The sequence below is a fragment of the Mirounga angustirostris genome, unplaced genomic scaffold, assembly GCF_029215605.1.
Source record: "Mirounga angustirostris isolate CCGP_5_RB_7025 unplaced genomic scaffold, mMirAng1.0.hap1 SCAF_5, whole genome shotgun sequence".
Taxonomy (NCBI): Eukaryota; Metazoa; Chordata; class Mammalia; order Carnivora; family Phocidae; genus Mirounga; species Mirounga angustirostris.
Window position 1 is genome coordinate 79,950,657 of NW_026991713.1, and position 22,565 is coordinate 79,973,221.

Below are 22,565 nucleotides of genomic sequence, written 5' to 3' on the forward strand. Positions count from 1 at the left end.
ACTGACCCAGGCGCCCCGAGCCAGGCATTTCTGGCCATAAGAGCAATATTCTTGATTCTTTTTCTTCCTCTCTAATTTTTCTTGGTCCTATTCTTGGACTAATCTTCTTTTATCCAATATATAAAAATTGATGTTCCTCAGGATTCCACCCTCAACCTTCTTCTAATCTCTCTGTCTTTGGAACTGTCCCAACCACTCACATCTCATATGCCACTGACTCTCAAATCTAAATTTCTAGTCTTGGTCTTTCCTCCAAACTTCAGATCCAGTTATCCTAGTGCTCCAGAGATGTCTCCTTTACCCATGGCACCTCCAACATGTCATAGTGAAACTTGCCTCATATCCTCCTCCTGTATTCCCTATTTTTATTGGTGGTAGCACTCTCTCCCCAGTCACTCAAGCCAGAACCCAGGGAGTCATCCCTAATCCCTCATCTCCCTCACTCCACACGACAAATTGCTCACCACTCGCATAGAATCTACCTCTAAAATAGTCCTCAGATCTCCCCATTCATTCTCCATCTTCATTGCCACTGCCCTAGGGTCTTTGACAATGGCCATGTGCCCCAATTGGTATTCTGTTCTAGCATCCCTCCCCTTCAATCTGTTCTCAATAGTATCATCAGAATACATTTTCTACAATGCAAAACTGACATTTCTTACAACCCTTCAAGGCCTCCTAATTACCACCCAGACAGATTAAAAATCTCTTGGTAGGTCATGTCAAGTCTTCTGTGGTAAGGCGTTTTCTGACCTTTCACCTTAGGCTCCCAAGGTAACTGAACCACCCGCAGTTCCCATAATGCCTTTGCTTTCACACCTTTGTGCTCCTGCCCCCAACCCCCAACATCCTCTGCCTGACAATCCACCTGCTCCTTTTCACCTGGCTTTTGCTTTCCCAGTTTCTCCTCAGGATTCTTCCCAGTCGTCATTCCTCTGGAAAGCCTGCCAAGGTGCTTTTCTCCCGGGGGCCCCGACATCCCACAGGGACTGTTTTCAGAGCCTCAATTATACTGTTCTATCATCATTGCTTTTTTCATCTTCTCTCCCACCGAATGTGTGCATGCTTAGGCAAGGTGCCATGTTTTCATTCATTTTTTCAACAAATATTCATTGAGTGCTTACTGAGTGAACATGACACACTGGGTCCCTGACTTCATGAAGTTTGATGGTACATGTCTGGTGGGAAGCGGAGGTACAGAGACAAGAAACAAATAATTAAGACAATTTCAGGTCCTAATAAAAGCCGCTCAGAAAATAAAACACAAATTAAAAAGTGACTAGGGGATGGTGCTTTTTTGAAGAGGTTTTCGAAATCCAAATGACGAGTAGCCGACTATGTGAAGACCTTGGGAAGACAGTCCTAGGCAAGGCAGAGCTGGTACCAAATCCCTGAGGAAGGATCCGCCTTGTTATGCAGACAAAACAAACGTGCAGATGGCCAAGGCACAGTGAACAAGGTGGGAGAAGGACAGGCAAGGGGACCCAAGAGAGGCCGGTCTTCGAGGGCCTTGCAGACTCCTGCATTCATTTCCTATTGCGGCCGTAACAAATGGTCACAGATTTGGTGGTTCAAACAACACAAATTTATTATCTTACAGTTCGGTAAGTTAGAAGTCTGACATGGGTCTCACTGGGTTACAACCACAGTGTTGGCAGGGCTGTATTCCTTTCTGGAGGCTCTGGAGAAGAATCCATTCCCTTGCCTTTTCCAGCTTCTACAGGCCACTCTTATTCCTTGGCTTTTGCCCCACTTCCTCTGTCTTCAAAGCCAGCAGTGTGGCATCTCCCTGATCATTCTGTGGTCACATCCCCCTCTAACTCTCTTCAACCTCCTTCTTCTTCTTCTAAGAACTCTTGTGATGACATTGAGGCCATGTGGATAACTGCCCCATCTCAAAGGCCTTAATTTAGTCACATCCTCAAAGTTCCTTTTGCCGTGTAAGGAAATATTTATTCACAGGTTCCGGGGATTAGGACGTGGACATCTTTGGGGACCCATTATTCCGCCTACCACAGACATGGCCAAGACATTTGGACTTTATTCTAATTATAATAAATAATGGCTAGAGAGATTTCAAACAAAAAAGGTGACATGAGCTGGGTTATATTTTTAAGAGTTCATTCTTCGTATTGTGTGTAACGTCTGTATGAGGAAAAGTAGAAGCAAGGAGACCAAGTAGGAGTCTCTCTGTAGTCCCAGTGAGAGACAATAGATTTGATGAGGATGATAGCAGTGAAGATGCTGGAAACTGTCCAGATTCAGGAAAGATTTTGGTATAGGAGAGACAGAAATTGTTGATGGATTGGGTGTAGAAAATATGAAAGAGAAGGACCAAGGATGGGTCTTAGATTTGGGGCTCAATTCAGTGGTGTATGGTGGTGTCATTGACAGAGCATGGTGAAGAATCAAGGAAGAGTGGATGGACCTGGGGCAGAAGGTGGACATTAAGATGTGTCAAGCTGGAATGGCCATGTCAAGTTTAGAATAACCATAAGATATCCAAGAGGAGTTATCAAGTAGGCTGTTGGATTTATGAGTCTGGAGCTTACAGCAGAAAAGAGAGATGGAAACATAAATTTGGGAGTCATCAGCATAATAATGATATTAAAGCCATGAACCTAGATGAGATCATGCAGGGGGAAAATGTTGATACAGAAGAGGGCAAGAGCACATCCTGGAAGGCACATATATTGACAGGCCTGATTCATATTTATAGCCTAGCACTCAGTCCCGGCGCATAGTGGCCCCTCAATAAATTGTTGATGACCACGGGACTGATTCTGGGACTAGCCATTATTAGAAATTAAGTCCTATAAATTTATCACTAAATAGAATATATTAAGAACAAAGGCAGTTAACACGCAAAACTCACCACTTCCTAATTACTTTATTTACATCTTATTATTATCTATGCCCTTGAGGTGAGTTATGTCTCCTGTAGCATACCAACTGGACTTCTGGTGCTGCTGTATTGCTAGCCTATGGTTGGTCATGGTGGGAGTACTTATGCCATGAAAATGCTACAAATTAGAGCTTGACTTCTTATTTTGTCAACTGTTAGACTCAAGAAAGTGATAGAGAAAATGTGAATCATCTAGATTGGACTTAAAAGTGTGTCATGTCTATAGTCATTATATTGTGAATTATACAGAAAATTGAGGAAATCTTTTTCTAGTATGTGAAAAGTATTATCTGATTTAGTGAAGAAGTTGCTCATATCATTGATGAAGGAGTCAGACTCTAACAACTGCCTTTATTGTTTCAATTTCACCTAGCTCAACATAAACAAAAATACCCAACATTCATGTCAGAATTATACTTGTGAATTAATTGCAACCGTAGGTTGGCAAGGAATAAAAGAATCTGGCAAAAATCAATAAAAGCATTCAGTGAGAATCAATTGGCTATATGGAATTCATAGGAGTGATGTATATTTTATCATTATGTTTAAATGGGTGCTGAGCTACACATCCTTTATAATAGTAAAATGTATAATATACTACACACACACATACACACACATTTTTCCCAGAGGACCGGTTAAACATTTACCAGTACACTGGCTTATATCCGAACCCGATAGGCATATGATATGATATGCAGTATTAAAATTATTATATTACTATCTGTTTATGGGAACTCATTAAATATTCATAGCAAATTCATGATCAGTATTTTAAAATGTTGGTAAGTTATATCATTTGGGTTCCCGTAAAATTAAAATGGATCTGTCAAATATCATAAAACCTAGTGAAGTTGATGGCTATAGTTTTTCTTTATTTGCCTGAATTTATGCTTGATAATTGATACGTTTTTTCTTCCTATAAAGATGCTGAGCATCATAGACACTTCAGGAAAAGAATAAACTAAAAATCTGTCTTGGCTTTCTTAAAAGAATTATCTGCTGGTCAGCTAGTATTTGGACCAGATTAAAACATCTAGGCTTTCACTGTACAATATGACCGCCACTAACCACATGTGTGTCTTTAAACTTAAATTAGTTAAAATTAAATAAAATTAGAAATTTAGTGCCTTAATTAAACTAACCACATTTCAAGTGCTCAATAACCACACACGGCTGGTGGCTACCACATTAGAGAGCACCGATTATAAAACTTCTCCATCATCACAAAAAGTTCTGTCAGATAGCACCAATAGAGAATGCCTTCCACATAGAAAATGATTTACAATTATTAACTGAGTGATCAAAATTCACCCTATTCTTTTAAAGTGAAAAGTTAAAGAAATCAAGAATGAATTTTTCAGGAGAAAAGAAACCACCAATAATTGCATACTTGGGTATATTTAGGTATGTAGCATTCAAGGAGGGCACTAACATTTCTTGGGCATCTCCTGTGCGTCAGACATACTATTAATCCCCCTCACAACGGATAGATAATTTCTTCACTGAATAGGTGAGGACCATGAGGTTCACAGAAGTTCAATACCCTGCCTTTCTCAGTTAGACAAACAGTGGGTGGCAAAGCTTAGCCTTGTGGGCAGAGTTTCAGATGTTCCTTCTGCACTATGACCCCTCTCTTCTCTAAACAAAGTCATGGATGGCGAACAGAAAGATCCCATTTGTCTCGGGGTATTGGGGAAGCCAATGAGTAGAGGCAGTAAATGCGAGACTGCGGGCACTGGTTCCGCGGGCACAGTGCCCGCCTGGAACCCTGACTCCAGCACTTCTTAGCTGCGTGGCATGGACACATCACCCTCCTTTTATGAAGGGCATTATCATGGGACCTAGCTTAAAGGGTCTGGGGGCAAGAAAGGAGTGGGTATTTGTAAAACACTAAAACAGAGCAGAACATGGCACACAGTAACTGCAATAAAAGTGCTTGCTATTAGAAGAGATGACATAGAGAAGAAATAAGTCAATATATCTCCCACAGCCAGATAACAAAATGTGAAACTTAGTTCATCTATGCCAATCATTTAAAACCTGAAGAAGGCTTTAACTTACGACCGAACACGGGCTGACAGCACTTCCCCCATTCGTGCACAAGTGTGGAGCTATGGAACCTCTCCGAAGGGCTGTCTGAAGAGTAGGACTTCAAATCAGACGGTTGTGGCTGGTATTGCCTATTTCCAGCTAGCACATGAAACAAAACCGTTATCTCATTAATGGAAAATCACATGGACAGGTCTGGCCCTCGGTTTTATTATTATTCACCTATAAGTAAAGGATAATCGAAAGCAAAAGGTTTACATCTCAAACTTAAAATATGTTACTTAACCTATCAATTATTTTCCAACCACATTCCATGATACCCACAACTTTGACCAGGCAGCTCAAATCGGGAAAATAAGAGCTTCTGCTTATGGCTCACCTACTAGGCCGTGGGTGCCCTTCATGCATTGTCCCCAAACCCTACAACAACCAGTCAGAAGTAGATACTACTCTCTCTGTGTCACATTTGCAAAAATCGACTCATTAATAACTTGCCAAAGGTCACACGGCTTTTCCGGGGAAAATGGTATTTGAACCCAGGTCTTCATTTAAATCCAGGGCCCACAGCACTCTGCCACTATAAGCAGGACCATGCAATAAAATGAGAGGTGACAGAAACATGAGATGTGTCTATTTCACGACCTTCAGTACATCTAAAGCAGAATTTCAAAAATATAATAAAAAACATAGGTTCCAGAAAAATCATTAGCATAGCTATCCAAAATCACAACAGACTCAGAATTTTATCTGCTGGGTCACCCCTGGCAATGCAGGATGGCTGAGCAGGTGTGGATCAGACCCAGGCCTCCTGATGGCTTGCTATCACCAGAGCTATGTTCCGTGAGTGCAGTCTGATTTTGCAACCCCATGATCAGGAAAATCAACACTGCCTGTCTGAATACATGAGTAGAAGAATGGGACCTCTGTTTTTGCAAGTATTAAGTGCCAAGAGTACATGCAAAGTTGGTTTGTGGATGAGGGTCGAAGTAGTCTTGCCCATGTTTCCAGCCCATCGGTGGCATGACTGACCAACCCAAAGAGAAAGTCCCCCCACCTCAGCAGGCTCTCATCCCAACCTGGTGTCTGCCTCCCCGCCCCCCCACCCCCCGCCCCGCCGCCCTGCAACCCCTTCTTGCTCCAGCTCTCTTTTGTCTCTCCTGACCTCTCACTCCTTGTCTCCTCTGTGACTACCAGTCTGGCATTCTGATAGATTGGCTTCACTGGCTCTCAACCCTCCTACTTTGTTCCACAGTCTGAGGCTTGACTCCTACATCCTGGCACAGGGCTTGTTTCTTTCTGCACTCCTGGTAACCAAGCTCTTTGGCACTGTCCCAGGACCCCCTCCTGTGATCCACTCAGCTCGGCTAGACCCTGTAAATACGGCTTGTCACGCCGAACTCTGCATCCCCTCCCCACTTCTGGCCTCGGAGGGCCATGCCCTGGATGTCACCTCACCCATGCATGGTCTATGGAGCACCTGTGGAATTCAGCTGGTGCGGCTCCAGCCCCCGCAGTCTCTCCGCCCTGCTAATGCGCGCTGGGAGAGGCAGTACAATTCTGAGAGTGAGAAACGCCAGCGTACCACGGCCATTAGGGAGCCCACTGGCAGAGTTCACTGCCGGCTGGGCACAGAACATGTCCACCCTGGCACAGTGACCAACAGCAGTTCCAGAGGGCTGCCCCCAACAGAACTGCCCGCCACTCCACTAGAGACCCTGCCGGGCTCCTGGGCCTCCTGCTACATCAGGAGCACTTTATGATCCCTCATGTTGTCTACTTCCTAGTCTTTGCATGCCTAGTAAGGCCAAGAAATTCACAGTGCCCCGAGTGGAGTGAGGGTCCACTCGGGGCGCTGCCCATAAGAGCCACATTAATATAGGAAAGTCCTAGTGGGGGGAAGGGACGGCAGGAGCCAACATTCGATCCCCACCTCTAGCAGGCCTGAGGACTCCTCAAATGCTCTGTGGCTGGGTTATGACTTGTCCTGCAAGCCTTTTCTGGAACAAGCCTTCAGTTCAAAGATGATTTGGTGGCACACCTGCAGGAGTCATTCAAGAAACAGTTGAGCGTCTGCTCTGAGCTTTGTGCTGTCCTGGGCAATGGAGACACTGCGGTCAACAACTCAGGTGCCTGTCCCCGGGGGGCTCACAAACTCGTGGGGGATGCAGATATTGGAAAGTCTTACGAGTCTTTCCAACAATATAAATGTTATAAAAGAGAAGGATAAAGTACAGAGGAGCTCACAGAAGGAGACAAATCTGCTCTAGGAACTCAGAGAAAGCTTCCTGGGGAAAGTGATACTTCTGATGGCATTTGAAGGATTAGCAGGTGGAAGGGGGTTGAATGGGGTTGGAGAAGTGGGGAGAAAAGCATTCCAATCAGCTGGAACAGCATAAGGGAAGGGCCTGAAAGAGTGGAGTATGCTGAAAAAAGAAAAACTGAAAGAAGGCTGGTATGTTGGGTTATAGAAAGAAAGAAAAATGAGAGGTGAGACTGAAGATACAGGCGGGGGCCTGTCTCTGGGGCCACGGAAGAGTTTTTTTTATTTAGCCTCAGGGGAATGGGAAACAAAGGGTTTTGGTCAAGGGAATGACATGCACAGAAAGATGGCTCTGCTCCTCACCTAGGAGTGAATTAGGTGTGGTGGAGGGAGAAGGCGGGCGTACACAGTGGGTATGGAGTGTGAGGTGCCAGCTGTCAACACCAGCCCTGCCGCCTTCTACCCCCCGGCTCTTGTCCCAGGTCAGCAACTTGGGAAGGACGTTTGCCCCTGGCCCTCACCCACAGGGTTCCAGCTTAGACTGTGCCCATAAGAAGCCCCTGTGCATGATGTGGGAAGTGGAAAAGACACACCATACGCCTTCAGTGGCAGCTGGGTGTGGATGTGAGGTTTACAAAGGCTTCCAGGGAAGCTCCTGCAAGTCAGCCTCTTCGGCAAGGCAGGCAGCTGAGCTCGATGGCATCCAGCGTTCCCTGAAGCTTCTGACTGTCAACGTTTCTCGGAGGTCAGCAGCAGTTTTTCCGCAGTCTTGATTACCCCAGCTTTTGTATCCAAAGGTTATGCCCGCTTCTAATCCCTCTGTTAAGTCCCTCCTGCCTGAGATATCTAAAGTGGTTTCCGTTTCCCTTACTAAACCCTAGCTGCTAGGCAGTTAAGTTCTCGCAGTATTTGGGTGTGAGATTAGGTGGGGCTTGGTCTAGAGTGTAGGCACTGAGGACGGAGGGGGGCGGGGGGGGGAGGATGGATTCAATGTGTATTTAAGAAGTGGAATCTATAGGACATCGTTATTAATTAAATGGGGGGAGTGAGAGAGATGGAGGGATCAAAAATGACCACTAAGTTTCTTTTTCTAAGCTCAGGCAGTCCTGCTAAACTTGCCATCTGGTCCATAGAGCTGAAAGGGATGCAGACGTCGGGCCGCCCCAAACAGCCAGCCTGGCCTGGCCCCCTTCCAGATTAGAGAGCCGAGGCCAAGAAATGAACTAAGGAAGCTGACAGGATGATGGTGGAGAGATGTGCCCTTTTGCAGGATGTGAAAATCTATACCCTGGAGGTTATGAGCCACTGTAATGAGTTATCATCTTTTCCAAAACTGCTCTAGCCTGCTCTGGAGCAGACGAACTTAGTTAAACCAAGCTGTGTCCAAATTTCAACCTGGGGCAATGAGCAAGCTAACTGGGGTCAGGGGTGAGGGGTGAGCGCCTGGGATGGAGCAGAAGCTTCTTACCAGAGACACCAGAGGGTGTGGAGCACCAAGGAGGAAAACCAAATGTTCATCCACAGGATGAAGTTTAGATTCAATTACCAAAGAGAGAAAGTTCAAACCCTAAGCCACACGGGGAGAAGGTCACAATACGTGTCATAGGAGCTGACAGAATCACAGACAGCAGATCAAGAGCATATAATGTGAAGCTGTATATACTTGCAGAGGATGCTGTTGAAGAGGCATTCCCACCAGTATCAGGGAGGCAGGCCAAACTGGGGGAGGGTAATGATGGTCTAGACAGCGTACGGGAGCAGGGCAGACAGCATTCGCCTCGCCCTTCTCTCCATCCAGGAATGTTTTGATTACAGGAGAACAAGGCTTACCCATAAGCTGAGGTCACTGACTATACTTTCTGGAATGATTTATAAAGTGCATTAGTAGAGAAGCACAGCTGTAAGTGCATCTCACCTGCACCAAAGCGGAGGTTCCTGAGTACTGCCTTTGGAACATGCAGAGGCTTTAGGATAACTACTCGGGTTTCTTCAGTGATCTCTCCCCTTTAACAAAGTGTGATCTATTAGATCGTAAGGTCACTGAAGACGAGGTTCGACACTGAATCCCTAATGCCCATCCCAGCTCACAGCCTCTCTCAGCACGATAGATATTCCAGTGGACTAACCACAATTCTCACCCACATGTCTGTGGGGGGATCCACCCAGAATTCCAACTCACATGTCAGGACCCCACCACACAGGCTCAAGAATGCCTCATCCCTCCATCCTCCTCATCTCTCAACTACTCTAACCAGCCTCCGGCGGTGGCTCCCATGACCTAGAGGGGCTTCACCAAGGAAGGTAGAAGGCTGGGCTGGGTGGGGGGTGGATTCCCTCCAGGGTTGAGAGGAGAAGATGCCTGTTTGAATCCTAGACTCCAGGTAGTGACAACACCCAGCAGCATACCTTAGGTTCCCTGTTGCCTGGCTTCGCTATTTACTACATGGCAATGACAAGTTACCTAAAGTCTCTAAACTTGAGTTTTTCCATCTACAAAGTGGAGTTGATGGTGCCTAGATCCAAGAGTTGAGAGAACTAAATAAGGTCTGTAGGACAACTGCCTGAATACCTGTGCACACTAACATGCCCCAGAGATGCCTTCTCTTACAGGGTTCACTTCTCCATTCCAGCCTCAGAGACTGGCCCCTCGCCTCCCCTTCCACTGCACTCACCTCCCTCTCCTCTCCTCCTTCATCTACTTAAGAACCCAAGTCAATCACAAAGCTCTGCTGATCTTCTGACCCTGAGGCCGTTGTGGCCTCCTCCTGTGTGGCTCAAAGTAGATGAAGAGCAAAGTCCTAGCTACAAGCAGGTGGACACTATCGGAGAGCGCATTTCTGCGGGGAGTTGCTTTCTTCAACCCAAATGCCAGGGGCAGAAGGCAGAGCTATGCAGACAGAACAACCAGAGGACAGATGCCGCTACATAAAAAGAAGACAATCATTTCCCAGAAAACATGCAGCTGCAGTTTGCGTTCTACGGGAAGAAGAGCAAACCCTGTTAAATTCCCTCCCTAAGCAGATTTCTGTAATTATTAGCACTTAAGAATACAGATGTTAAGGAGCTTGTGCTTAAGGAGCTAGTTAAGTTTGGGCAATTGCAGATGGAAAGACTGAAAATTTTCTGAAATTGGTATTAAATACCCTCAAACAATAAAGGGACACTGCCAACACATATGGCATAGAAGAGAAAGAAGACCCACTGATGCAAAAAAGAAGAGGACCTGAACAAGCCATTTCCTTTAGTCAGACCACCACAGAGATGGCTAGTGCCAACCCAATATCCATTCTCTGCTCCCTTTGTACTAAAAGAACCCCTACATTATTGGAGAACCTCAACTAGAAAACTGTACTTCTACATAGATATAAGCAGAAGTTATTGGGTGAAAATTATAAGAAAAGTTATTGGGTGGAAATTATAAGAAAAGCTCAGACACTGCTCTTAACTGATACATCTAGCCTAGATTTCCATCAGTTTCCTTGTCAATGAGGATTATAAGTTAATATCAGAACCATATTACTTTTTTGGATAATTAGATACGAATTCTTGCTTTAAGTTAGCTGTCGAATAAATTTTACCAATAGTTCTAAGTGTAGATTAAATCCTCCTTAGCTAATCTTTTTGTTGCCTTTATAAAGTACCAGACTCTGTTAGCAGATGGCTCTCTGCCCTGGGCCGACACCATCTGAAATCACTATCCAAGGACCATGCCTATAACGGGCAGGTGAGATAAATGGTTGTCTAGTACTTCTTATTCCTAGTTGTGTTTCACAATGCATAAACATGTATCTCTTTGAAAACTTTCTACAGATCTTCATCAGCAGTAACAAGGGGGGAAAAAGGAGTCCAAAGACCCCATCTTAATGCAGCTTCTCTGGATTCCACTATCCAGCTAGTCCAGGAGAATCCAGAGAGAGGTAGGGATCACTTTGTGGAAATCCTTATGGGCTTTCACGTGCTCCACACTCTACTTTTCTGGGTTCAATCAGAATTTTAAGCACATGGGCACCCAGAGAGACCAGGCAGATACTTAAGGAGAGGAGAGCCAGGGAGATCCCCCTTATAGTTGTCTCTGTCCTAGTTGTCTTTTGTATGTGATCACTCTAGGAATTTGAAGCATATATTAAATTCAGGATAACCTGCATGAGTGTTTGTGATAATCACATAAATACAAAAACACAAAGGTTTCAGCAGTGATAAAATTCATTTCCTCTACTTCCTCTTACCTGCTCCTTGGTGCTATGTAAAGACAAGTAAGTGCATAAACGTCTCGAGCAGTGTTAACATAAATATAAAACGTGATTCATTTGTATGTTTACAACCACAGACACATTAATTGGTAGTCTACAGAAAGACTTCAGTTCTTTTACAAATTAAACAGAGACACTTGTGTTGTTCCTGCTAATTTGCTGAGTATGGAACTCCAAAACCCAACCTTCTATTCTGGGATTTTAAATCTGGTACCTTCACAAAATAGCATTATCAATATTGAGAAGTTATATTTGGCTTCTGGAGAGTAGCACTGGGGCTTCCCTCCCTTCTAAGATCCTTGCATCGGGTGGCCTTCTTTCTGTGTTATGCCTGACAACACTAACGTTTCTCTGCTGAAAGCAGCGTGCATGCCCCGAGAAAGGACTCCAGGGGAAGTTTTAATTTACCCCTAATCTATCATCCCACTCTACCTCCAACCCCACCCCACCCCCCGACCCCCGCCGCCTTCATTTTAGCATTAACCGTAAACTTTTTACTTCAGATTTTTATGAACTCTGCTTCATGGGATCCCTTTCCCTTTTTGATGTAAAACGATGTAGAGTAACTGTAAATTTTCTGTCCACCACCCAAAACAGAGGTGATTAAGAAAGACATCTGCCCTCTAACAGGGTATTTTCACAGCAGTACGGGCAAGAAGATTCACACCCTCGGGCAGCTCTGGGGTCTTTAAGGCTATTAGAGATGGGCACTTAGTTTGAATCGGACTGGGAATCCCAAAACACCCTAGTCACCTCCCGGGAGAGTGGTATGGCTTGCAGAACCCTAGAGGCAGAAAACCTCTCTTCTTTATGGAAACTTTAATCCTCTCAGGAGAGTTCAGTTTCTGCTGGAAATCCAAGACTTTGCAAGCAAACAAGATAAGACCTTCCAAAGTCACAAGGTGAATATAATGAGCGTAGCGCTCAGAATACTTACGTGGGGGTGGGGGAAGGGGGTGGCAACTGGGATAAGTGTTCCCTTTCATTAGCGTCTCTATAGGTAGTGATTTCCCTACTTAACCAAAGAAAAGCAATGGAAGCAGTTTCCCCCTCGCCTATTAAAAGGAGAAAGATGGGTATCTTTAATTGAAAGCAAGCCATCACAAAATTCTCTAATTATAGCCTCAAAGGGGTTTCAAGCTCATGTTGTATCTCCTTCGCTTTCAGCAGGACAGCATTAAACCTTCCTAAAAAGATAAGACTCAACCTATTTTTAAACATACCCAAAGAGTGCATTCTAGTCTTCTGTTCCTTTGTTAGACAGGGGAGTTTTTTTTCCCCTTTCTAACCTCACCACAGGTGAACTTTTGCTATTACTAACCTGAAGTCTTCACATTAGAGTTCGGCTTGGTTTGCTCAGTGGAAATGGTGAACAGCTGGTCAACGTTAGCCTTTTCTACACTGTACTTCCATGTGTCCATCTGTATGAAATTATAACAATTAATTAGGAGATTTGGGTTTAAATCAATAAATTTGGAGCTAGATGCCAATGCAATCACTGACAAAAGACTGCCCCCATTCTTTCTTTCATACTTTCTTTCTCTGCCATCTATTCCAATGCTAACATCTCTCCCTTTCCCACCTCTCTTCCAACAATGCCCCCCCCCACACACACATACACACTACAACAAATGTGCACACTGACACTGGTAAATTGCTTAAAACACCTGTGTTTTTAAAACACAGCTACTTAACATTCAGACCTTGGCCCTATTACCCCACCACCAAGGGGTATTAATAGTTAAGAGCACAGACTCTGGAGCTCACTGTCTGTGCTTAAATCCTGGCTCTGGGAGCATAGGCACATTTATTTCTATCTCCCAACATACCTACTTTGTCATCTGTAGAATGGAGGCAATAATAGGATCTACCTTATAAGGTTGTGGAAAAGATTAATGAGTTCATACCAAAAAGGTCCCTAAAGTGGTTTTCTGGTTCTCTAATTGCAAATGCTATATGTTAGCTATTGTCATACCCTCCTTGCAGCAAAAGGACATTAGAAAGCATTAAACTATGCCCGATATTCCAGAAGGCAAGAGTTTGAGAAAAGGAGTAGGACTCGGGTTTTAAAGGAAGTGGATAAGCAAGAAGAGTTACCCAGGTGAACAATGAAAGAAAAAAGACAAAAAACAAAGAAGGATAAAAGTAAAAACGAAAGAGGAAGAACAAAAGCAGACCTTTCATGGGGAAAAGGTAGAAAGAGGAAAACATAAGGGAAAAGAAGAAAAGAAAAAGAAAAACTAGTAAAAAGATGGGCATGGAAAGGAAAGAAGAAAAGGAGGACGGAGAATCACAAAGGAAACCAAAAAATTAGAAAGGACTCCATCCGCAGTTTGGGCTGGGCCTCAGAAAGAGAAAGGACTGGAAGAGAAAACAAAAATGTCGGCATGGTAGGGAAGCTTGGGATAGGATGAGGAGATCCAAGTAATAACACAAAAGGCTTCATTTGCAGCCACAGGCCTCTCCATCTTCCAATGATGAGAAGTGTACATCCAACATTAACACACCCATGATCCACTAGTCTTCTTTCCCTTTTCCTCCTCTTCTAAACTGCTTTAGAGTTGGCCCCAGAATTAGGCCCTAAGGCTGGCCCTAGTCAGCTGTCTGCCTTGTGTCTTGTCTGCTCTACCGACAAGACCAAGATGAAGTGACCCAGACCTTCTTCTTTTCACTAAGTAGTCTATCTATCCTTTTCAAGGGAACATTTAGCTGTGGAGCAAACACTTATACCCTCGTCCTACTTCGAACATTCACAAACCTATAAGGGGAGGTTTCACCTTAAAGGCATCCTCCTCCTCCCCCTCTTTCGGGTCAATTTAGAAGAAGCAGAGAGTACTGCAGGCATATGCCACTTGTAGGGCATCAAAGTGCCCTCCCCACTAAAGAGAAATAACCACTCAATGACTTGGAAACAAGAGAGAGGTTGAATAGAGGTTTAAAATCAAATCAGTATTTAAAAATTACTTCTTCTAAGTATTCTCCTTAAACGGCCTGTTTGGTGCAAACTACGTCCCCGTATTTGAGGAAGTCGAGAGACCTTCAAGGGCCCTCTCCCGAGACGAAGTGGACGGACCGCGAGCGTCTCCTCTTGCCGGGGTGAGCCTGGGCCGCCGCCGCCGCCGCCGCCGCGGGAGTCACGAAGCCAGACGCGGCGCGTCTCCGCCCAGGACTCGGGAGACTGCAGCAGCGCGCGCCGTGGCCGCGGCCCGGGCGGCTCCTGGAGGCTGGGAGGAGACGCGACTCCCGCAGACACGTGACCTCCTCCCAGCCGCCGCTTCCCGCGACCCAGATCCGTCCCCGGAACCCGCGCTGTGCGGGGCGGGCCGGGGTGGGGGTGGGGGGGACACGTAGCGACGGCCCCAGTCCCTGCTGCGCCCCTGTGCGTGTTCCTTCGGCGTACTTCTCCCCTTGGTTCACGCGCCGCTGGCAGTAAGGAAGGTTTCGGGGATAACCCAGGAGAATTGAACCTTACTCTTGCTGCAGGAAGGAAAAACCTTTGATTTTTATATCTATCTACTTATATAAGAGAAATCAACATATATTCTCTCCTTTCCTCCCCCAGCAGAGCCGAGTGGCGGCAGCAGCGGGGCGGGAGCCCTGGGAGTCCCGCAGGACGAGATTCCCCACCCACCCACCTACCCCCCCCCCCCGGCCTCCAAGGCCCCTGGTCGCCCGCTGCGTCGGGCGGCGTGGGCAGTGCGCATCTCTGGGCACCTCTTGGTAACTCTCGCTAGCAGTGAGTCATGCTCCCGGGATGGCTCTGGGGAAAGATAACCCGGCTCGTGCTGGCTTGCGCTTCCCCGCGCCGAGCGCCGCTGCTACAGGGCGAGCGCGCGCGCGCACGGGTTCCCCGCGCAGTGATGTGGCAGCAGCGGCAGGTCGGATCACGTTGCTGGCCCTGTGCTGGTACCCGTTTGAGACAGGATTAAGGAGGGAGGCTTTGGAGGTGCCAGCGGTAGTAAACGTGGGCTCTGCACACTCCCGGCGTCGCTTATCACGCCGCGGGGGGCGGGGGGCTTGGTGGGGGGGGAGAACCACGCAGCAGCACCCGAGGCGATGAGGGGCGACGGAGTTTAGCTGGCGAGCGATAATGCTGCATTGCTTTTCCGCGGTAGCCCCTCTTGTGCCACCTCTCCTCCCCCCTCCCTCCCGCCGCGTTCCTCTGGGAGCACCAGAGGCCCCAATCGTCGTCATCTGTTTCTGTGATTAGTGGCACCGCAATTCCGGCTGCTGCGGGAAGTTTGGGTGGCTCAGGGACACCGTGTCGCCGAAAGACACTTGGATTGCGACATTCTGACCCAGTGACTACATTTTCATTTATTTTAAATCCTTCAGGGAGCGGATTTCAAGTTGCCCCATTAAGGGGCAACCTCCAACCGGGGCCAAGGGGTCCCCCCAGGCCACTGAGCGATGAGCAAACAAGTCTCCACATGTTCCTTCGGGACTGAAGTTTACCCACCGTGAATTCTCTTTCCTTTCTCTGGTCCAAACCACCAGTGCAGTCGGTGGCGAAGCAAAAAGCCACGTTCACGTTCCTGCACCGTAATGACGGACGAACTGAGGGAGTAGCATTTCCGAGCCGAGGAAGCCCGGGCTGCCCCGCACCCCCGGCGCCTCCTCCCCCTCCCCCAGCGGACTGCAACGCCTTTGGGAAGATGAATAGCTTGGCCGAAGTTGTTTTTCCTTTCCGGTGGCCCTGATCAGGTGTCCCCGCCCCCTCCTGCCTTTCGCCTTCCCTCACAGCCTGCTCCCGACACCCCCTCCTGGCCCGGCCCCTCCTCCCCCGCCCCCCTCCGGGCTGGACCGCGGATGGTACGTTCCGCACGTGAGCTGGGTGCTGGTCTGGCCGGCGACGCGCGTGCCCTGTGGCCAAACACTGCCCGGAGTGAGAGCAAACTACCAGCGCAGTGGGGCCGGCGCGAGTGTGCGTGCGTGTGTGTGCGTGTGTGCGAGAGAGCGAGCGCGGTGGGAGGGGGGGAACCAACTGCTTCACACTTTCAACACTGCACTGAAGAAGGGAGAGAGAGAGAGAGACTGGAGACGCACAGATCCCCCCAAGATCTCCCAAAGCTATCGTCCCACAGATTATAGAACAGAACCCCAAAAATCGAAACAGAGGAAACGGACAGCGGTTGAACATGGACGAAGGAATTCCTCATTTGCAAGAGAGACAGTTACTGGAACATAGAGATTTTATAGGGTAAGGTGCACGCACCCTTGCGAATATCTGTCTAGGCTTCAGAGTGATTTTTTTTCTTCTCCAGAAAGTGGTATGGAGCGGGCAAGGGCAGTGCCCCTCCCCGAATGGGTGCCTGATGCTGATTTCTGTTTTGCAGACTGGACTATTCCTCTTTGTATATGTGTAAGCCCAAAAGGAGCATGAAGCGAGACGATAGCAAGGTAAGTGTAAGTTTCCGATGTTCCCCATAACCTGCCTGGATAGTTAATTAGGGTCATTGATTTCACAGCGAAGCTCTGCCCGCAAATATATTCCAGCCCTTGAGCTTCCCCAACTGTGAATTTTAAGCGGTTTGCTGGATACTCTCAGGGGGAGATTAAACATCACACCTGAATTCAAATTGCATTTCAGAACAGTCCAGAGGAAAAGGTTTCTTGGGCATAGTTTATCACATAATATGGGGGGGTTTTCTGAGGGGGGGGGGGTTATTGATTTATCCAATAAAGTGTAGCTTATTGTTTTCTTTCTTCCATGATTGTCGTATATTAAGGATACCTACAAATTACCGCACAGATTAATAGAAAAGAAAAGAAGAGATCGAATTAATGAATGCATTGCTCAGCTGAAAGATTTACTGCCTGAACATCTGAAGTTAACAGTAAGATGCACATTTTCATTCTTTGCTGCTCTCCAAGGGCGTGTTAATAGCTTGGTACTACTCCCAGAGATATAAGAATAAATGTAAATATCATATGCCTTACAACTTGTGCTGTAGTGTAGAGTTTCCCACAAACTCAAGAGTAGGTGCTCACAACTGAAGGCAAGAAATCATGTATAACCCGTCTTCTGGAAAGCTCAAGAAGTATAGGAATAGCACTTCTTTCAGAATGTTTGCTTAAGTTGCTGTGCTGAGTGGAGAGCCAATCAAGCCAAATGTGTGTTTTTGAGTAACCAAGTGCCCCCTTCTCTTTTGCACCACTGCAGACTCTGGGGCATCTGGAGAAAGCGGTAGTCTTGGAATTAACTTTGAAACATTTAAAAGCTTTAACAGCCTTAACCGAGCAGCAGCATCAGAAGATAATTGCTTTACAGAATGGTAAGTCAGTTCAGGGAGGCCAACCCACCCTGATGAAGCTGGGCAGCCCACAGAGGGGCAGTGTTTAGGACTCTGCCCCCACCCCCTTCCTTGGGCCCACGGGCTCACTCTCATTTGTTAAATTGCTTATACTTTCCCTTCATTGGAAAGTGCCCATTTCCCGAAGCATCCCAGAGGCTTTCAGCAGCTCAGAGGAATCAGATTTTTCTTTAAAGTCGCGGTTGCGCTCTCCACTTTGGTTTTTCAGCTGGGAATAGGGCGCCCCCTTGCTCCCCACCCCCGCCACCACCCCCCACCCCCCTACCCCGGCAACCGGTGGATTATATCACCCGAATACAGAGGAAAAACCGAGATCACTTTAGTCAATGTAGGGCCCACGTGATAAGCAGATGTTTTAACGTCGGTATTTTTCTTCTTGCCTCCATTCCTCTGCCCCCACCCCCACCCCCTTCCTCATCCTAGGGGAGCGATCTCTGAAATCGCCCATTCAGTCCGACTTGGATGCGTTCCACTCGGGATTTCAAACATGCGCCAAAGAAGTCTTGCAATACCTCTCCCGGTTTGAGAGCTGGACGCCCAGAGAGCAGCGGTGTGTCCAGCTGATCAACCACTTGCACGCCGTGGCCACCCAGTTCTTGCCCACCCCCCAGCTGTTGACTCAACAGGTCCCTCTGAGCAAAGGCACCGGCGCGCCCTCGGCCGCCGCCCCAGGGTCCGCGGCCGCCCCCTGCCTGGAGCGCGCCGGGCAGAAGCTTGAGCCCCTCGCCCACTGCGTGCCGGTCATCCAGCGGACTCAGCCCAGCGCCGAGCTCGCCGCCGAGAACGACACGGACACCGACAGCGGCTACGGCGGCGAGGCCGAGGCGAGGCCGGACCGCGAGAAGGGCAAAGGCTCCGGGGCGGGCCGCGTCACCATCAAGCAGGAGCCCCCCGGGGAGGACTCGCCGGCGCCCAAGAGGATGAAGCTGGATTCCCGCGCCGGCGGCAGCGGCCTGGGGGGCGGCGCGGCGGCGGCGGCGGCCGCGCTCCTGGGGCCGGACCCGGCCGCCGCGGCAGCGCTGCTGAGACCCGACGCGGCCCTGCTCAGCTCGCTGGTGGCGTTCGGCGGAGGCGGGGGCGCGCCCTTCGCGCAGCCCGCCGCCGCCGCCGCCGCCGCGGCCCCCTTCTGCCTGCCCTTCTACTTCCTCTCGCCTTCGGCGGCCGCCGCCTACGTGCAGCCCTTCCTGGACAAGAGCGGCCTGGAGAAGTACCTGTACCCGGCGGCGGCCGCCGCCCCGTTCCCACTGCTGTACCCCGGCATCCCCGCGCCGGCGGCCGCCGCCGCAGCCGCCGCCGCCGCCGCCGCCGCCGCTGCCTTCCCCTGCCTGTCCTCGGTGTTGTCGCCCCCTCCCGAGAAGGCCAGCGCCGCCGCCGCGACCCTCTTGCCGCACGAGGTGGCGCCCCCTGGGGCGCTGCACCCCCCGCACCCGCACGGCCGCACCCACCTGTCCTTCGCCGGCGCCCGCGAGCCCGGGAACCCGGAGAGCACCGCTCAGGAAGATCCCTCGCAGCCAGGAAAGGAAACCCACTGAATCTTCGCCCCCTTTCTTAGACAGGACGAGGGTTCACGCGGAATGATAATATTAATAAGTTGAAACACCCTTAACGTTTTTAAGGGAGGAAGTGTAATAGATGCACGACAGGCTTTTAAAACAACACAGGTGTTTCGTGTACATTTGGAGTTCCTGTTTTGCTCATCCCTCACCACCCCACCCTCCGCACACTAACGTCCCTTTCTTCCCCCACCAGCTCTAAAAGAACCTCTGCGATATTGATACTTTCTTCTTTAAAGAATTCGCCCAAATAAGTTTTGCCTTCCTTTAGGCCATGTTCCATTATCTTTTAAAATACAGAACCTAATTCTGGAGGAAGAAGGGTCTGCTCTGTGGGTGCGCTGATTGAACCAAGGTAGGGGAAAGGTGGCGGAGGAGTTGACCTCCAACAGCCAGCAGGTAGTTATTATCTGCCTTTCGCAGAGCTGTCCCACCGGCTTCAGGAGGCTTTCCACAACCAGTAAGAGGATCTTTTAGAATTGAATTTACTCTTCAGTATTTTATAATGTTCAGCTTTTTTTAAAGGCGTATATTTTTCAAAGAGGAAGAAGTGAAAATGCAGTCACTTACGTTGCAACCTATTCTGAAGTGGTTTGAATGGTATCCCTTAGTAACTTGCTCTTGTTTAAAGAGACTCGGAGTTGGGCCGTTGTCAGAACTGAGTCAGGGAAGGAGATGGATGAGGAAGGCCAGAATCATTCTTGGTACACTTACTAGCACTTTATGGAGAAATTGACCGTGAATCAATTGACGTGTCTTAATTTCATTCGTATATATAGTACTATATATATATATATATATATATATATATAGTACATCTATTCCCACCTTGTCATTATTTAATTCACCATATTCCTAAATTTTTATAACCTTGCTGTAAAAAAGGAATGTGCACTGAACTTAAAAACAAAGAAAACAAATCCAAAATGATTTATCCTATATTCTGTTAAATAACAAAAGGGGAGGAAAGCATTAAACTGGTCAGTTTTGATTGGAAAAGCTCTAAAGATGTGGAATGAAGCCCTGTGAGGCCTTCCTATCTCCAAGTCTATGTATTTTCTGGAGACCAAACCAGATACCAGATAATCACAAAGAAAGCTTTTTTAATAAGGCTTAAACCAAGACCTTGTCTAGATATTTTTAGTTTGTTGCCAAGGTAGCACTGTGAGAAATCTCACTTGAATGTTATGTAAGGGGTGAGACACAACAGTCTGACTATAAGCGAAGAAAATATCTGGGTCTTTTAGTCAGTTTGGTGCATTTGCCGCTGCTGTTGCTTTGTTTGCCTCAAACGCTGTGTTTAAACAACGTTAAATCGTAGCCTACAAGGTGGCTCTTATGTACATAGTTGTTAATACATCCGATTAATGATGTCTGACATGCTATTTTTGTAGGGAGAGACTATGTGCTAATGATATTTTGAGTTAAAATATCTTTTGGGGAGGATTTGCTGAAAAGTTGCACTTTTGTTACAATGCTTATGCTTGGTACAAGCTTATGCTGTCTTAAATTATTAAAAAAATAAATAAATACCGTCTGCAAGAAACCAGCTGGTTTAGAAAACTTTAGTATGTGAAGATAAATGAGAAATTATCTTTATATTCTAGTATTTTCAGCCCTCCATAAATTCTATTACCTAAATATTGCCACACTATTTTGTGATTTTAAAATTCTTACTAAGGAATAAAAACTTTAATATACGATATGAGATTGTCTACTAATTAAAAAGACATAATGCTCAATTAGTTTTAAGGTATCTATGAACTTAGGGATGAAAGTTATTAACGTTCTCAGATGTACTTTGTCATTGGCTTGATATCACACGTTTCCAGTTTCTTACAAGCCTCCAAGCTCTGGCCGTGTCTACCTACTTGTTTCCAATGTATCTCAATGAAAAATGCAAAAGAAAACCCTACCAATCACTTGCGTGGTCTGTTTATGTTAGACCAAATTTACTAATGTTTTTGACTGATGAATTTTTCACTTCTCATCTTGACTCCAGATAGACTTTTGTATGGTCTGGCATTTCTCCTTCACTGGGTCCAGTATAAATACACTGCCACTTAGGGGTGCTTAACTTCTCCTTATATTTTTAGCTCCTTAACCTTTATAAAAAGAATTCTCTTGTGGGACTTAATCATGGAATTCAAGGAAAAGAAATAATTAGTTGTAGACTTTTCTCAGATTCATAACCAAATTTGTGATCCGATATGTGAAGGATTGTCAATTTTTAGTTTCAATAACGTTCTTCACAAACCCCTTGATTTTTGAAAGGTGTTGAAATAATAGTCAAAATTTATGAGACGTAGAAAAAGTGCTCCCTCTGCTGACTTACCGCAACCAAACTACAAGTCCTAGAATGTGGAGCCAAAGGAACCTCGGAGATCAGTTTGTCCAGCCCCCTGCATTTTATAATATGAAGCCCAGAGATATCATATATCCTCCTAACATCAGATAAACAGCTACCCCGAGCCAGCACAAAAGGCCAGATCTACTGCCTCCCCCAGTCAGTAAACTACCTCCCACTGCAGCATCTTCAACCACATAAACTGAATTTGATTGGGCAGCATTCGTGAAACGTCATAAATAAAGCACAAGAACAAAGGAAATAAAAGTTACCATTAGAAAACTATGTAGGATTTTTGAGCATTGTAATGTACTGAACTTAGAAAAATATTGTCTAAATCAGAATAATGGGAAAAAGTAGTATCTTAAATATTTTGAGCTACATTTTAATGCCATATTGTAATAATATTAGTTTCACAACCAAAAAAGATTCAAAGTCAATCAGAAAACCATAAATGTTTTAGCATTTGTATAATATGGTATAATAAAGTAAAAAACCTTAGGGTTGGGCCAGATTTTACAGGTCAGTTATTTAGTCCAGATGCCTATATACTTACATAGTAATAAGATAAAGTTGGTGAGAACAGAACTGCAAAATAATATTTTCTATGTGGCATCTGAAAATTGTTATTTTGGTAATTGATTATGTCATGAATTAAAACACTGGAGTAATGACTCCAGTAATGATTCACTAAGGATGGTCCTATACCTACAGCGGTGAAATTTTAACCAAAATGTGTTGTAATATATGTGATTTTTCAACTTAAGACAAATATGAATCGTGGGTTAGTGCTGCTTTTATACATATAGTATATGCGTAGTATTATGCCACTTGATTTTGCATACATATATTTCTCAGCAAACGTTATATTGAGTTGATAAGCG

At 46.5% G+C, this 22,565-nt stretch overlaps 2 protein-coding genes across 3 annotated transcripts in view; one reads left to right on the forward strand and one right to left on the reverse strand.

Annotated features, from left to right (window-relative positions):
* The window catches only part of SSPN (sarcospan), a 113,900-nt gene extending 97,849 nt beyond the window's left edge, over positions 1 to 16,051 (reverse strand). The window contains exons 1-3 of one of the 2 annotated variants that reach the window (XM_045873734.3): positions 15,927 to 16,051; positions 12,789 to 12,888; positions 4,970 to 5,098 (exon numbers count right to left, since the gene is read on the reverse strand). The gene's annotated coding sequence lies outside the window, so the exon portion shown is untranslated. Of the gene's footprint in view, positions 1 to 4,969; positions 5,099 to 12,788; positions 12,889 to 14,504; positions 14,888 to 15,926 lie in introns of those variants that run through there. The other variant, XM_045873735.3, reaches the window with a different exon arrangement.
* Positions 16,052 to 16,078: 27 nt separating this feature from the next.
* On the forward strand, positions 16,079 to 21,037 carry BHLHE41 (basic helix-loop-helix family member e41). The gene is made up of 5 exons (XM_045873732.3): positions 16,079 to 16,667; positions 16,804 to 16,867; positions 17,197 to 17,304; positions 17,631 to 17,742; positions 18,205 to 21,037. Exons 1-5 carry the CDS (start codon positions 16,606 to 16,608, stop codon positions 19,311 to 19,313), a joined length of 1,455 nt encoding a protein of 484 aa, XP_045729688.1. The 5' UTR covers positions 16,079 to 16,605; the 3' UTR covers positions 19,314 to 21,037.
* The last annotated feature ends 1,528 nt before the right edge of the window (positions 21,038 to 22,565 follow it).

Coding starts and splice junctions, on each gene's coding strand:
- BHLHE41 (XM_045873732.3), top strand. CDS start 16,606: ATGGACGAAGGAATTCCTCATTTGCAAGAGAGACAGTTACTGGAACAT. Junction 16,668..16,803: donor GAACATAGAGATTTTATAGG/GTAAGGTGCACG, acceptor TCTGTTTTGCAG/ACTGGACTATTCCTCTTTGT. Junction 17,743..18,204: donor GATAATTGCTTTACAGAATG/GTAAGTCAGTTC, acceptor TCCTCATCCTAG/GGGAGCGATCTCTGAAATCG.